This window comes from Solanum tuberosum, unplaced genomic scaffold, assembly GCF_000226075.1.
Source record: "Solanum tuberosum cultivar DM 1-3 516 R44 unplaced genomic scaffold, SolTub_3.0 scf00848, whole genome shotgun sequence".
Taxonomy (NCBI): Eukaryota; Viridiplantae; Streptophyta; class Magnoliopsida; order Solanales; family Solanaceae; genus Solanum; species Solanum tuberosum.
The window spans coordinates 61,438-75,722 of record NW_006239771.1 but is presented as its reverse complement, the minus strand read 5'-3'; the positions used below and the strand labels follow the sequence as shown (position 1 = coordinate 75,722).

Below are 14,285 nucleotides of genomic sequence, written 5' to 3'. Positions count from 1 at the left end.
GAATATCTCTCTATTCTGAAGTCGTATGAATGAACGGTTTGATGCGTTGGAAACTAGACTCGTAGACCTTCGATTCGATAGTTTGTGGACCCCATAACTCTTTATAGATTGGGAGAAAACCTCCAAAACATTTGACCCAAATTTCAGAGAAATCTTTAAGAAGGAACTTACGATAACTTCCGCCAACTTTTATTTTGCCACTTACCTAACTTCAAAACATGAGATGCAACACTTGAACACTTAAATTAGGACATACCACATCATTCTAAATTTATTACCCACCCTCCTTGTCTTTCCGTGGAGATACGAGTAATTTTAGACGTTTCAAAAAGTCGGGGTGTTACAATTTTTATAAACAAATACTCCCTCTGTCCCAATTTATGTGGCACTTTTCATTTTTCGAGAGTCAAACAATTTAAGTTTGATTGACAATTTGCGCATGAAATCTTTAATTTTTTTAAGTGAAATTTATATATTTGTAAACTACGTAAAAAGTACTATAAGTAACAATAATTGATAATTCGAAATGTTGAAAAGATCTATGAAAAACTTACGGTAAAAAATAGACTTGTTTGAATCTCAAAATCCAAAAAGTGTCATATAAAATGGGACGGAGGGAGTAGTACTTTTAGAAATTATGCAATGTATATTAATTTTAATACACCAAATCAAATACTAAATAAAAAATAATCTCAATAAAATTATACAAACATAACTAATACACCATATTTTACATTATTCTCATACACCATAACCAAATGAACTCACTTTTATTCTTACACGAATTCAAAATCAAAATCAACTAATGAAATAAAGATAAATCTTGTGACAAACCTATTTTTAAAAACATTTCTTTGCTTATGTATACCTAGTTCAATCCAAAATCAATTTCAATTGAACTCACAAAAAGTCCTAAATCCATCTCACATTTTTATTGCCACACAAATCTTGAAATTCACTATAAAGGTATTCATTTTGCTTTAGCTGGAAAACGAGCTTGAAAATGGGCAAGCAATTCATCTCTAGAAGGTAAATATTCCTTATTTTGATTGCAATATTCATTTCTCCAAGCATATAAATTTGGATAATTTTCACTTGTAACCAATGGCACTCCAGAGGCTTCTTCAAAAACTCCAAGCCAAATTGCCAATACATTAGCACCAATATCAGCAAATCCAAATTTGTCACCAACAAAGTACTTCTTGTCCTTGAGTTCATTTTCAAGAATTTTCAACATCTCACAAGCTTCCTTTTTTGCTTTCTCTTGTTCCTCTCCTTTCAGAAAGATAGTTTTCCCCACTGCTGCCACCTGCTCAACACTCGAAAAATTTATATTTCGCAATTCTATTAGGATCAACTACATGAATCTTCACTGATCATGTTGTTATTGGCATATACATCTACAATAAGATAAAAAGGATTCTTGTATAACATGACACATAAATAAAGTAAACATACCTGATCTTCAAGGAACTTAACCCAAAAACGAGCTAAAGCTCGGTCATAAGGGTCCTTAGGCAAGATGGAAGGGCCTTCAAATGTCTCATCAATGTATTCAACAATTACCATAGACTCACAAATGGACTTGCCATTGTGAATTAACACTGGGATTTTTTTATGAATTGGATTGGATTCAAGAAGCAAAGGGCTCTTATTTTGTAAATCTTGTTCTATAAATTCATATTCAACTCCCTTAATCTTGAGAGCCCATTCAACTCTATGACTAAAAGGGCTATACCATAGACCAAGAAACTTAACATCCGCCATCTCTCAACTTTGGTTAACTATTTGTTATATTTACTAATTTTTATGTGTTGTTCACCCTTGATGTTTAGTCTTCTTTTATAGAGGAAAAAATAGGGAAGTTCCTTAGCAATCAAGAAAATGTAATAAAGGTTTCTTCTTTTATTTAAAAGAGTGTTGAGATAAAATTTAGATTTAAAAGAGTCAACAATACATTTAAATGATTCTAGTTTATTGAGTTTCATATTTGAACAAGGGGTAGGCGTTCTGTTTTGAAAAAATAGGCACTGGACGTTGAATCAAATTAGTTCGGTTCGGTTTGATTTTTTCAACTTCGATTTGATTTGGTTCGGTGTTTTTAAAATGATTTTTCGATGCAAATGAAAAAACAAAATAAGGATCAAATCAAAATATCAAAATACTTAAAAACTTAAAACCATATTAAGTGATACGTAAAAGCTTTAATTTGTTTATGAATGGTTTAATTGCTAGTTAAACTTTTGTTCTTGGTTAAGGAAAGGCATATATATATAATTTTTTTAATAAAAGATTGGTTCTTCGGTTCGAATTGAACTTTTGAAAAAATAACATCGAAATCGAAACGAAAAACCAACCGAAGAACCGAAACTGAAATACCAAAGAATCGAAATAGAAAAACCAAATTAGTTTGATTTAATCCAATTTTGATATTTCTGTAATTTGAACTATTAAGAATGTGAGTTTCCTATCTATACCAGGAGTATCACACAATAATTAGCAAACCATCTCGATTAATTTCTGATGATGAATGTACATTCTCTCTTTCATTTAAAAATTCTGTCTGGTATTCATTCATTAATTTGAAAAAGTAAAAATAATAAGGAAATAATTTGAATAATAAAGAGTGATGATGCTTGGGGCCATGCTTAACATGAGAAGCCTCCCAATTAGATGACTTATGTGCTCATGTCACCCACATTTTCGTCAAATGTTGCTGTTTGCTTTTTCTATTAATTTTTTCTTTTTCCTAAATATATTGTATAATGCTTGACTAACCAGCCAACAATTCTTCTTTTCTTTAGTCAATTCGATGGGAAAAAAACAATTACCTGAATAATTATTGTATAATACTTGACTAACCAGCAATAATAACACCACTTCTATTAAAAAAGGAAGAAAAGAAAGCGACATAACAATAATAATATATCTAGTACAGCCATATAACAAAAAACGAGAATGTAATATTTTCTACTTCCTTACAAATATAAAATGTTTCAATAAAATTATTATTCTATTTATTAATTATTCTACGTAGAAGTGTTCATTTCGGGGCAGCTTGAAAGCGAGCTTGAAAATGGGCAACTAATTCATTTCTTGGAGGTAAATATTCCTTGTTTTCGCTACAATTAATGTATTCATCTCTCCAAGCACATAAATTTGGAAAATTTTCTTTTGTAACCAAAACTTCTCCAGAGGCTTCTTCAAAAACTCCAACCCAAATTCCCACAAAATTAGCAGCAATATCAGCAAATCCAAATTTGTCACCAACAAACAACTTCTTGTCCTTTAACTCATTATCAAGAATTTTCAATATCTCATAAGCTTCCTCTTTAGCTTTCTCTTGTTCCTCTCCTTTCAAAAAGAAACTTTTCCCTACTGGTGCCATCTGGACAACAATATAATCGAAATTTAATTTGTATAAAATAATAACAATAACTACGCATCAGTCCTATATAGATTGTGATTATTAAATATATGAATTCTTACTGATTGAGTGATTGTAATATTTTAATTAAGCTTGTCTCAGTCTAATATTATTATACAAGTAATAATATTTCTCTATATTTTCTACTCTTATATAAACCTATGTCAGGACAAAAAAAATTGAGAAACATATTACATGTTTCAGTTTGTTTGAGTTGAAAAAATTTATATATTTAGAAATTACATAAAAAAAAATAAGAGAAATTTTTGAACTGTCTTAATAGTAACGGCCACTAATAAATTGAAACGAAGGGAGTACTAAAAAGAATATACCTTATCATCAAGGAACTTAGCCCAGAAACGAGCAATAGCTCGATCATAAGGGTCTTTAGGCAAGATGGAAGGGCCTTCAAAAGCCTCATCAATGTATTCAACAATTACCATGGACTCACAAATTGGCTTGCCATTATGAATTAGTACTGGAACTTTTTTGTGAATTGGGTTGGATTCAAGAAGTAGAGAGCTCTTATTATGTAGATCATCTTCTATGTATTCATATTCAATACCCTTAATCTTGAGAGCCCATTCAACTCTATGACTAAAAGGGCTATACCATAAACCAAGTAACTTAACATCTACCATCTCTCAACTTTGGTTAACTTTGTTTCTATCTTTACTATAATATTCGAGGGAATTGTTATGTGGTTGTTCTCCCTTGAGGTGTAGCCTTGTTTTATAGAGGTAAAAGCAGGGAAGTTTTTTTTTTTTTTTTTTGGTTTCTCACACGATGTTCGGAGTCTACATTGGAGCTCCGACTAAATTCGAATTGCGCTCTGCAGAATTAGAGGCGAAGCAAAGATTTCTAATAAGGGAGTTCAAAATCTGAGAAGTAAACACACGAATTAGTGGAAGGAGATTCGGCATCTATTTTACATACCTAAAAATTAATTTTAACCATATATAAATAGTAATATTTTCCACCGAAGGGGTTCGTATATTCTACCTCCGCCCCTATGCAGGATCCATTTCAGAATTTTTTTCATACCCAGAGCTTGAACCCAAAACTTTTCATTAAGGGTAAAACAATTCCACTACGCACCACAACCCACGTTATCAAACCTCTGTTGATAACGGGGAAGTTTCTAGCAATATACCAAATGCAATAATGTTGATTTTTCTTTGACAGCTTAGTTTTGTAATTTAGTAATGTTTCCATGTTTACTGAAGACTTGGAAAATTATTATTGGTATTCCTCTATGTGAAGATAAGTGCTATATCTTTGGGAAAAAAAATATTATCTCGAAATAAACGTCATCTTAGGATTCAAGACATAAAATTATTACTACTATGTTTTTTTTTTACTACTCATCTTGTTAGTAGTGTGTTTTCAAAAATTATTTAATAAAATATAGCTATTATATTTATTAATTTCTTAATGAATACGATATTTACTAGGGTGAGGAAATATTAAATACTTATGAGGTTGTAATTTAAAGTTCTATTCATTAAAATGGTGCCATAGTCAATTTGGATTAAATTTTGGGGCTCAATTAGTGATTTCTTGGATATCTTTTTCCGTGGAGGAATATTTCTAATATAGGAAAAAAGGTTAAATGTGCCCTTTTAACTCCGTGAAATAGTCTTTTATTAAATCCAATGATTTTAGTCATCATTTAGCGCAAGTATATATTTTTGCTTAGTTGGCTTTCTGTATTGGAGTTTAATTTCTTTGGATAAATATAAAGAAGTTTTCATTTTAAATTTAGAATTATTAAAAATTTATATAATTTAAATCTTGAATTTGATTGTAAGTTTTGCCTAACATTTTCTTAATGTTGATTTGTTCCACATCAGTAGTATTCTCCTTTTTCTCTAGGTGACATATGTGCTCACGTCACCCCTTCTTCTTCTTCAAAATGTCTTACTTCATTTCAACTTATTTTTTATTTTAAAAAATATTCGTCCAAAAAAATAAGTTATCTTTTTTTTAAAAGATAATTTTTTAATTCTAATTTTTTTTTATCCGATAATCCTGTGGGAACTTTTTAATTCTAATTTTACATAATATATTTAAATCTATAAAATCAAAATATTATGATATATTTGATATATCTTTAATTAGACAAAGTAATATATGATTATATTCAACTCCCTAGAAATATAGAAGGCCAATATAAAAATGCTTTCACATTAGTCATTATGAGTCACAAGTCTGTTCTTGTTCTTTTCAAATCGATGAGAAAATTAATGTAGTAATTAATTAATTGTTTTACAATTAATTGATACATTTGATATATCTAGCTTGATTGATTAACTATTTAAAATTTTATATTATTAGTAACGGTTTGATCGTACTTTCTAATTACTATTCCCAATTTTTATTTTTATTTAAAAAAAATCAGCAACGAAAAGACAATTCATGACCTTACTAAATTTTCTAACAAATACTTTATTCATATGTGAAAACCGAAATAAAGACAAATCTAATTATAACATGCATTTTATTTTCTTATCCCTAGTTCAACCGAAAATCAATTTCAATTGAATTAAACAAAAACTCATCCTAAATCCATTTCTAATTTTTATTGCCACACAAAATCTTGAAATTCACTCATTTTGAAGCAGTAACACGTTGAATGTAAACTTGGTAATGGGCAAGTAATTCATCTCTTGGAGGTAAATATTCCTTGTTTTGTGTGCAATATTCATCTCTCCAACCACAAAAATTTGGGTATTTTTCTCTTGTCACCAAAACAACTCCAGATATTTCTTCAAGAACTCCCAACCAAAGGGCTGCAGCATTTGCAACAATATCAACAAATCCAAATTTGTCACCAACAAAGTACTTCTTATTGTCCTTGAGCTCATTATCAAGAACTTTCAACATCTCATAAACTTCCTCTTTACCTTTCTCTTGCTCCTCTCCTTTGAAAAAGATACTTTTCCTTATTGCTTGGCCCTACATAATACATAATTAAACAGACATTAAAATTCGGCCTCAATCGATAAGTAAGCACTTCAACTTTAAAAAGTGCATATCTAGACAATTCAATTTGATCTCAACTGACAATTAAACACTACAACTCATCCATATATCAATAGATTTTGGAGTTGTCAAAATGATCATATTATAAGTTGGAATGTTCAATATAATTGACACAAAGACGAGATAAGATGTCTAGATGTGTGTACTCTGTTTAGTTACATGTAATTATAAAAAGCATATATAAGACCTAATAAAGTTAATATATCATGAAGGCAATATACCTTATCTTCGAAGAATTTAGCCCAGAAACGAGCTAAAGCTCGATCATAAGGGTCTTTAGGTAAGATTGGAGGGCCTTCAAATGTCTCATCGATGTATTCGAGAATCACACTTGACTCACAAAGGGGCTTGCCATTGTGAATGAGCACAGGAACTGCCTTGTGAATTGGATTAGATTGAAGAAGTAAAGAGCTCTTATTTTGTAGATCATCTTCTATATATTCATATTCTACACCCTTAATCTTTAGAGCCCATTCAACTCTTTTACTAAAAGGGCTATACCATAAACCAATCAACTTAACATTAGACATCTCTCAAATTTGGCTAACTATGTTTTTGCTTTACTAATTGAGGGAATTTGTATGTGGTTGTGATCTCCCCTTGAGGTCTAGTGCCTTCTTTTATATAGGGAAGTTTCTTAGCAAAATCCAGCAAATGCATTGATGTTTCCAAAGTATTTTGTTTTGACACTTAAATATATGTTTTGTTTAACAAATGGCACATATATAAGTCACCATTTTACACAATACTTGTCATCTACTCTCACCGTTGTTATTTGTATGTCACCATTTTAGTTTTCACATCTCTTAAGAAATTAAGTAAATTTATTATGTATTCTTATTTAATGTTCTCTTATAGTCAATTTTTTAATAAATAAACATAAATTAATTTATTTTAATTGATTTAATTGACCAATAAACATGAAGTAATCATTTAATTTAGATTAGTTTTATTAATTCAGTTTGTTGATGAAAATGATAAATATGCATTATTTATTACTCCCCTCGTTCCTATTTATATGCTGCTGTTGTTATTAAAAATAGATGAGCTTTCTTAATATTTATTATTTTATAAAATCAATGCATATATATATATTTCCCTATATTATACACACTATTTATGGAGTACTTACTTAATGGGTGGCAGGTTAACTAATTAATGGTGTGGGTAGAGCTGGCCTCAACGATCAAGTTTTTTTTTTTTTTTTTTTTACGGCTTCAATGATAACATTAAATTATTATCTTTTTAAAATTTTGTGTCAAGTTAAAATAAGATAAATAATTTAATTCGGACAAAAGTAGTGTATCAAGCTTTCTTTCTCTTAACAATACTTTTATTTATACGTGAATCCAAAATTTATATTAACTAGTGAAATAAAGATAAATCTTATAACATGCAACTTTAATATATTTCAATTGAATTTACAAAAACTCAATTTTTATTGCCACACAAAATCTTGAAATTCACTTGAGGTATACTCATTTTGAAGCATCAACAGGCTGAATGTAGGCTCGGTAACGGATAAGCAATTCATCTCTTGAAGGAAAATATTCCTCGTTTTGTGTGCAATATTCATCTCTCCAAGCACAAAAATTTGGAAATTTTTCACTTGTTACCAAAACAACTCCAGATACTTCTTCAAGAATTCCCAAATAAAGTGCTGCACCATTTGCAACAATATCAGCAAATCCAAATTTGTCACCAACAAAGCACTTCTTGTCCTTGAACTCATTATCAAGAATTTTCAACATCTCATAAGCTTCCTCTTTAGCTTTCTCTTGTTCCTCTCCTTTCGAAAAGAAACTTTTCCACACTGCTGCCCCCTGCCCAACAAACAAAACTTAATAAGGGTCGTTCACTCGTTTCGATAGCTGGTTAGAGTTATACAGATATTAATAATATATCAATTAGTTATAATGGAATCTATGCATATAAAATAGTTATGTATTTCTAAATTGCAAATCAAATATCATATTAATTTTATACACGAATAATTTATCTCCAAATCAACTATCAAATATGGTATTCATTACTTATCCAGAATTTAATATTCGGATAACTTATTTCCTAACCAACTACTAGACAAATATGTTAGTTTTGTTGACTATACGAGAAGTTCGTCTTAGTCGAATTTTATAAAAGATTATTAAAAAGCATGAGACCTAAAGTATATGTAATAACATAACTAAAACAAAATTTTCAATCAATTGGAATAACTTAAAAGCAATATACCTTATCTTCGACGTATTTAGCCCAAAATCGCGCTAAAGCGCGATCATAAGGATCTTTAGGCAAAATGGAAGGGCCTTCAAATGCCTCATCAATGTATTCAAGAATGACCATAGACTCACAAATGCACTTGCCATTGTGAATTAACACTGGGATTTTTTTGTGAATTGGATTAGATTGAAGAAGTAAAGGGCTCTTATTTTGCAAATCTTCTTCTATAAATTCATATTTCACTCCCTTAATTTTTAGAGCCCATTCAACTCTATGGCTAAAAGGACTATAACTTAGACCAAGCAACTTCACTTCTGCCATGTTACAACTTTAGTTCTCAATTGTTTTTTTTGCTTAATTATGTGTGGTTGGTCTCCCTTGGTGTCTAGTTTTTTTTTTATAGAGGAAAAAATAAGGATACATTAAAGTTTCTTGTTTGACTATTCAACTTTTCTAATATTAAAAATTATATTTGACTAACTAGACACTTGTTTGAATAAACTACTATTCCATCTATCCCTAGTTATTTACCCACTTTTGGAATGACACACCAATTAAGAAAATAATAATTGATATAACGAGTTTACTATTTTACCTTTATTAATTATGAAGTGAATGAATTGAAAATTTAAAATTTAAGATTTTTAAAGTAATAAATTGAGGGTATAATAGAGAAATTTGTTTATTCTTTTTTTATTTATCAAAATAAATAAGTAATTAAGGATAACTAAAAAAGAAAAAATGGACAAATAATTAGGAACGGAGGAAAGTAAACATCTTCCATATTTTTTAGGAGTGAGTAATATTTAAAATAATAAAGATGACTTATGTGCTCATGTCACCCACCTTTGGTCAAATCTGGTGGCTAGAAAAATCAATGATACTTATATTTTAATTTATTTGTCCTATTTTTATTTCTAATCTGTTTTAAAAAAAGATATTTCTTTTTATTTTTGATAATTTTTTAGTTTCATATATTCACTTGACATGTTTTTTTAGTACAAAGTTAAAAGATATATTTTAATATATTTGACATATTTTTAATTTTAAAAAAAACACAAAAATTTAAAACTTTTTAAATGGTTAGATTTTGGATAAGCCAAAACATGACAATAAATTAAAATGAAGGGAGTTTTTAATATTCCGAGTCACCTATTAATTTTAGCTTTCATTTTCAATTTAATGAGAAAATTGATATATATTAATTAAATAATATACAGTCATTGACCCACCAAAGGTGAAACTTCTTAGCAAGTGAATAGCTAAAATACTTTTCTCTGACAAATAATTTTATTCGAACGGAATTCAAATTTTAAAGTAAGTAAATTTCGAACCAATACAAATAATTTAGTTGAACCTCCAAAATTCTTCCTGAATTCAATTCTAATATCAAATTTCAATTTGAAAAGTAAAACTAAGCATGCCAGATTTGATAACCTACACGTTGTACGCACCCAAAATTAAAGGACATAAATATAAAAGGTATAATACATAAATATGTCATTTAACTTGACTTCAGTTGGCATCAATATCCTCTAACTTTGGGTGTGTATAAATAGACACTTAAACTTGTATAAAATTGAACAAGCAAACACATGCGTTCTATGTAACATAATAAACGTAAGACACAAAATTGCCATGTAGGACACCACGTTAAACAATACATAAATATGTCATTTAACTTGACTTCAGTTGGCATCAATATCCTCTAACTTTGGGTGTGTATAAATAGACACTTAAACTTGTATAAAATTGAACAAATAGACATATTAGTTTAACGTGGTGTCCTACATGGCAATTTTGTGTCTTACGTTTATTATGTTACATAGAACGCATGTGTTTGCTTGTTCAATTTTATACAAGTTTAAGTGTCTACTTGTGCACATTCAAAGTTGGAAGACATATATGACAGTTGAAGCCTAGTTAAAGGGTCAATTTATGTATTATGCCAATATAAAATGAGGTCAAATTAAAGAAAATATTTATGTATTATGCCTAACTAAAACATAATTGTACATGCCAATCACATATCTTGTCTTTTACGTGGATAAGCAAAATTAAAATTTAACTCGATATAATTTAAAGTTTCGTGCTAATAGTATGTTATAAAATGAAGCCAAAAATTAACAATATGAAATACAATAAAGTAGACAAGAAGAGTAAATAGACCAGAGAGAAACAACATGATTTTCAATATCTTTATTATAGGGCTACCTAGAATTCATCACATGGTGTCATGAATATAGAATTAATAATTGAAAACAAGAGGAAGATCGGGGGAGAAGTGCAGTAGCGGAGTCAGAAATTTCACAAAGGGTATTCAAAAACTGCATAAGTAATTTTTTTTATTTTTTTTACAAATAAGTGCACTAAAAATTTTAATTTTCTCATATTGATTTGGGCTGACTTCAAAGATCAAGTCCTTTCTGACAGCTTTAATTATAAGATTCAAAATTCTTCTTTATATCTTTTGAATTTTGTAAAGACCCTTATTTTGAAGCAGCAACACGTTGAATGTAAGCTTGGTAATGGGCAAACAATTCATCTCTTGGAGGTAAATATTCCTTGTTTTGAATGTAGTATTCATCTCTCCAAACACAAAAATTAGGGAATTTTTCTTTTGTCACCAAAACAACTCCAGTTACTTCTTCAAAAACTCCAAACCAAAGTGCTACAGCATTTGCAACAATATCAACAAATCCAAATTTGTCACCAACAAAGAACTTCTTGTCCTTTAACTCATTATCAAGAATTTTCAACATCTCATAAACTTCCTCTTTAGCTTTCTCTTGTTCCTCTCCTTTGAGAAATAAACTTTTCATCATTGATGGCCCCTACATAACAATTGGAACTTAAATTTCAACAATTCTTTTTGTATAATGGTAAAGATAGGAATATACAACAATAGAAGTACATTAGTTGACTATATGATATTTTATTACTTAATTTATGTTCATCTTAGTCCGATTTTAAAAAGTAATACATAAACATACATTGGTTGTATCTGATAATAAGCACTTTAACTTTGATATGTATAGACAACTAATGTGTCTCTTATACACCCTATACCGACATGACACACAAATTTTGAAGGTGTCTAGATCATGATCATATTATAAGTTAGAAAGTTCAATTAACAGAGTAGAGACGAGTTAAGGTGCCTATATTTAGTTGAAGTGCTTATTTACAAGTTGAAGGCCATATACCTTATCTTCGAAGAATTTATCCCAAAAACGAACTAAAGCTCGATCATAAGGGTCTTTAGGCAAGATGGAAGGGCCTTCAAATGTCTCATCAATGTATTCAACAATCACACTTGACTCACAAATGGACTTGCCATTATGAATGAGCACAGGAACTTTCTTGTGAATTGGATTGGATTGAAGAAGTAAAAGGCTCTTATTTTGTAGATCATCTTCTATATATTCATATTCCACACCCTTAATCTTTAGAGCCCATTCAACTCTTTTACTAAAAGGGCTATACCATAAACCAAGCAATTTAACATCTGCCATATCTCAACTTTGGTTAATTGTGTTTTTGCTTTACTAATTGATGGAATTAATTTTATGTGGATGTGATCTTCCTTGAGGTGTAGTCTTCTTTTATAGAGGGAAGTTTCTTAGCAATTCACCAAATGCATTATTGTTTCTTGTTTGACTATTTAATTTTGTAATCTAATTACGTCTCCCACCTCCACATTGACACTTAAAATAAAAGGGGAAAAGGACAAATATATTTTTTAACCTTGCGATTTAGTCACATAATCCTCCTTAATAAATAAATAGTGTATATATATATATCCTTGTCATCTAACAAATCATGCATATTGACTTTTTTCTTAACAAACTTAATTTCAAAAAAGTAATCTAAAACTATTTTGTTTAATTTAAAAAATGCTACGTGGTTTTTAAAAGTATCTTATCCATCTTTAATTTTAACCTCTCTCGACACGATCCAAATTCATTTTATGATTGAGATTGTTTTTTTTTTCAGTTGAGATGATACTTAAATCTACACTCAAACTTGGTCATAGCTGGCAAGTAAATTCTTCAATTTTGACAATGCATATCTAAACATCTTAACTTGGTATTAACAGACAACTAAACACTTCAAACTTGCATCCTTGTAGACTGTAGTGTCTCGTGGAAACTCGAGGATGACATTTGGGATAGGGTCTAGATGCTGACATTTTACTCTTTTAAATTTCTTGCTAACTTACTCAAACAAATACTTTTATTCATAAGTGAATCCAAGATTTATATTAACTAATTAAATGAAATAAAGATAAATCTTATAACATGCATTTTTTTTTGTTAAATACCACTAGTTCAATTCAAAATCAACCTTCAATTAAATTAACAAAAACTGATCATAAATCCATATCTAACTTTTATTGTTACACAAAATATTGAAATTCACTTGAGTTGTACTCATTTTGAAGCAATAACAGGCTGAATATAGGCTTGGTAACGAACAAGTAATTCATCTCTTGAAGGTAAATATTCCTTGTTTTGTATGCAATATTCATCTCTCCAAGCACAAAAATTTGGAAATTTCTCACTTGTCACTAAAACAACTCCAGATACTTCTTCAAGAACTCCCAGCCAAAGTGCCCCAGAATTTGCAACAATATCAACAAATCCAAATTTGTCACCAACAAAGTACTTCTTGTCTTTGAGCTCATTATCAAGAATTCTCAACATCTCAAAAAACTTCCTCTTTAGCTTTCTCTTGCTCCTCTCCTTTGAGAAAAATACTTTTCCTCATTGTTGGACCCTACATAACAATAATAGTGTATACTCAATTTTAAAAATAGGAATATATACAATAGTCAATAACAATAAAAGTCATTAGTTGTTGTTGCCTAAATGAAGTTATATTACTTCATTTAGTTCAATTTTAAAATAGGGCATGATACATAAACAAAACATTCAAATTTAGTTTCGGCTGGTAAGTAAGCACTTTAATTTTGAAAAGTATATATCCAGACATATTAATTATTTAATTTAGTCTCAAGACATATTAATTTAGTCTTAACTGATAGTTAAACACTCCAACTCTTCCCCACTAATATGTCTCGTTGACACATAATTTTTGAAGGTATCTAGATGATCATATTATAGGTTGGAGTACTATCCAATTGACACAATTAAGACGAGTTAATACCTAAAGTAAATGTCTCCACTTATGTGACTCAAAAGTATTTCCAATTAATAGACTTACATACCATGAGAAAAAAATATACCTTATCTTCAAAAAACTTTACCCAAAATCGAGCTAAAGCTCGATCATAAGGGTCTTTAGGCAAGATGGAAGGACCTTCAAATGCCTCATCAATGTATTCAAGAATGACAATTGACTCACAAATAGGCTTGCCATTATGAATAAGCACAGGAATTTTCTTGTGAATTGGATTGGATTCAAGAAGTAGAGGACTCTTATTTTGTAGATCTTCTTCTATAAATTCATATTTCACTCCCTTTATTTTGAGAGCCCATTCAACTCTATGACTAAAAGGGCTATACCATAAACCAAGCAACTTAACATCTGCCATCTCTCAACTTTAGTTAACTATGCTTTTGCTTTACTA

At 29.6% G+C, this 14,285-nt stretch overlaps 5 protein-coding genes and 1 pseudogene across 5 annotated transcripts; all 6 read right to left on the bottom strand.

Moving 5' to 3' along the window:
- Nucleotides 1–744: 744 nt before the first annotated feature.
- Nucleotides 745–1,821, bottom strand: LOC102602051 (probable glutathione S-transferase). Its single transcript, XM_006367615.2, has 3 exons — nucleotides 1,459–1,821; nucleotides 916–1,309; nucleotides 745–776 (listed from the first exon to the last, which is right to left on the bottom strand). Exons 1-2 carry the CDS (start codon nucleotides 1,765–1,767, stop codon nucleotides 971–973), a joined length of 648 nt encoding a protein of 215 aa, XP_006367677.1. The 5' UTR covers nucleotides 1,768–1,821; the 3' UTR covers nucleotides 745–776; nucleotides 916–970.
- Nucleotides 1,822–2,858: 1,037 nt separating this feature from the next.
- Nucleotides 2,859–4,148, bottom strand: LOC102600687 (probable glutathione S-transferase). Its single transcript, XM_006367611.2, has 2 exons — nucleotides 3,760–4,148; nucleotides 2,859–3,388 (listed from the first exon to the last, which is right to left on the bottom strand). Exons 1-2 carry the CDS (start codon nucleotides 4,066–4,068, stop codon nucleotides 3,044–3,046), a joined length of 654 nt encoding a protein of 217 aa, XP_006367673.1. The 5' UTR covers nucleotides 4,069–4,148; the 3' UTR covers nucleotides 2,859–3,043.
- Nucleotides 4,149–5,859: 1,711 nt separating this feature from the next.
- LOC102600356 (probable glutathione S-transferase) lies at nucleotides 5,860–7,158 on the bottom strand. The gene is made up of 2 exons (XM_006367610.2): nucleotides 6,694–7,158; nucleotides 5,860–6,385 (listed from the first exon to the last, which is right to left on the bottom strand). Exons 1-2 carry the CDS (start codon nucleotides 7,000–7,002, stop codon nucleotides 6,038–6,040), a joined length of 657 nt encoding a protein of 218 aa, XP_006367672.1. The 5' UTR covers nucleotides 7,003–7,158; the 3' UTR covers nucleotides 5,860–6,037.
- A 629-nt stretch (nucleotides 7,159–7,787) lies between these two features.
- On the bottom strand, nucleotides 7,788–9,067 carry LOC102599054 (probable glutathione S-transferase). The gene is made up of 2 exons (XM_006367607.2): nucleotides 8,705–9,067; nucleotides 7,788–8,295 (listed from the first exon to the last, which is right to left on the bottom strand). Exons 1-2 carry the CDS (start codon nucleotides 9,011–9,013, stop codon nucleotides 7,951–7,953), a joined length of 654 nt encoding a protein of 217 aa, XP_006367669.1. The 5' UTR covers nucleotides 9,014–9,067; the 3' UTR covers nucleotides 7,788–7,950.
- A 1,728-nt stretch (nucleotides 9,068–10,795) lies between these two features.
- Nucleotides 10,796–12,301, bottom strand: LOC102599376 (probable glutathione S-transferase). The gene is made up of 2 exons (XM_006367608.2): nucleotides 11,899–12,301; nucleotides 10,796–11,526 (listed from the first exon to the last, which is right to left on the bottom strand). The coding sequence occupies exons 1-2, from the start codon at nucleotides 12,205–12,207 to the stop codon at nucleotides 11,182–11,184; spliced, it is 654 nt and encodes a 217-aa protein (XP_006367670.1). The 5' UTR covers nucleotides 12,208–12,301; the 3' UTR covers nucleotides 10,796–11,181.
- Nucleotides 12,302–13,061: 760 nt separating this feature from the next.
- LOC102599703 (probable glutathione S-transferase) lies at nucleotides 13,062–14,284 on the bottom strand (annotated as a pseudogene).
- Nucleotide 14,285: the final 1 nt, after the last annotated feature.

Coding starts and splice junctions, on each gene's coding strand:
- LOC102602051 (XM_006367615.2), bottom strand. CDS start 1,767: ATGGCGGATGTTAAGTTTCTTGGTCTATGGTATAGCCCTTTTAGTCAT. Junction 1,310..1,458: donor TTAAGTTCCTTGAAGATCAG/GTATGTTTACTT, acceptor AGTGTTGAGCAG/GTGGCAGCAGTGGGGAAAAC.
- LOC102600687 (XM_006367611.2), bottom strand. CDS start 4,068: ATGGTAGATGTTAAGTTACTTGGTTTATGGTATAGCCCTTTTAGTCAT. Junction 3,389..3,759: donor CTAAGTTCCTTGATGATAAG/GTATATTCTTTT, acceptor ATTGTTGTCCAG/ATGGCACCAGTAGGGAAAAG.
- LOC102600356 (XM_006367610.2), bottom strand. CDS start 7,002: ATGTCTAATGTTAAGTTGATTGGTTTATGGTATAGCCCTTTTAGTAAA. Junction 6,386..6,693: donor CTAAATTCTTCGAAGATAAG/GTATATTGCCTT, acceptor TGTATTATGTAG/GGCCAAGCAATAAGGAAAAG.
- LOC102599054 (XM_006367607.2), bottom strand. CDS start 9,013: ATGGCAGAAGTGAAGTTGCTTGGTCTAAGTTATAGTCCTTTTAGCCAT. Junction 8,296..8,704: donor CTAAATACGTCGAAGATAAG/GTATATTGCTTT, acceptor TTTGTTGGGCAG/GGGGCAGCAGTGTGGAAAAG.
- LOC102599376 (XM_006367608.2), bottom strand. CDS start 12,207: ATGGCAGATGTTAAATTGCTTGGTTTATGGTATAGCCCTTTTAGTAAA. Junction 11,527..11,898: donor ATAAATTCTTCGAAGATAAG/GTATATGGCCTT, acceptor ATTGTTATGTAG/GGGCCATCAATGATGAAAAG.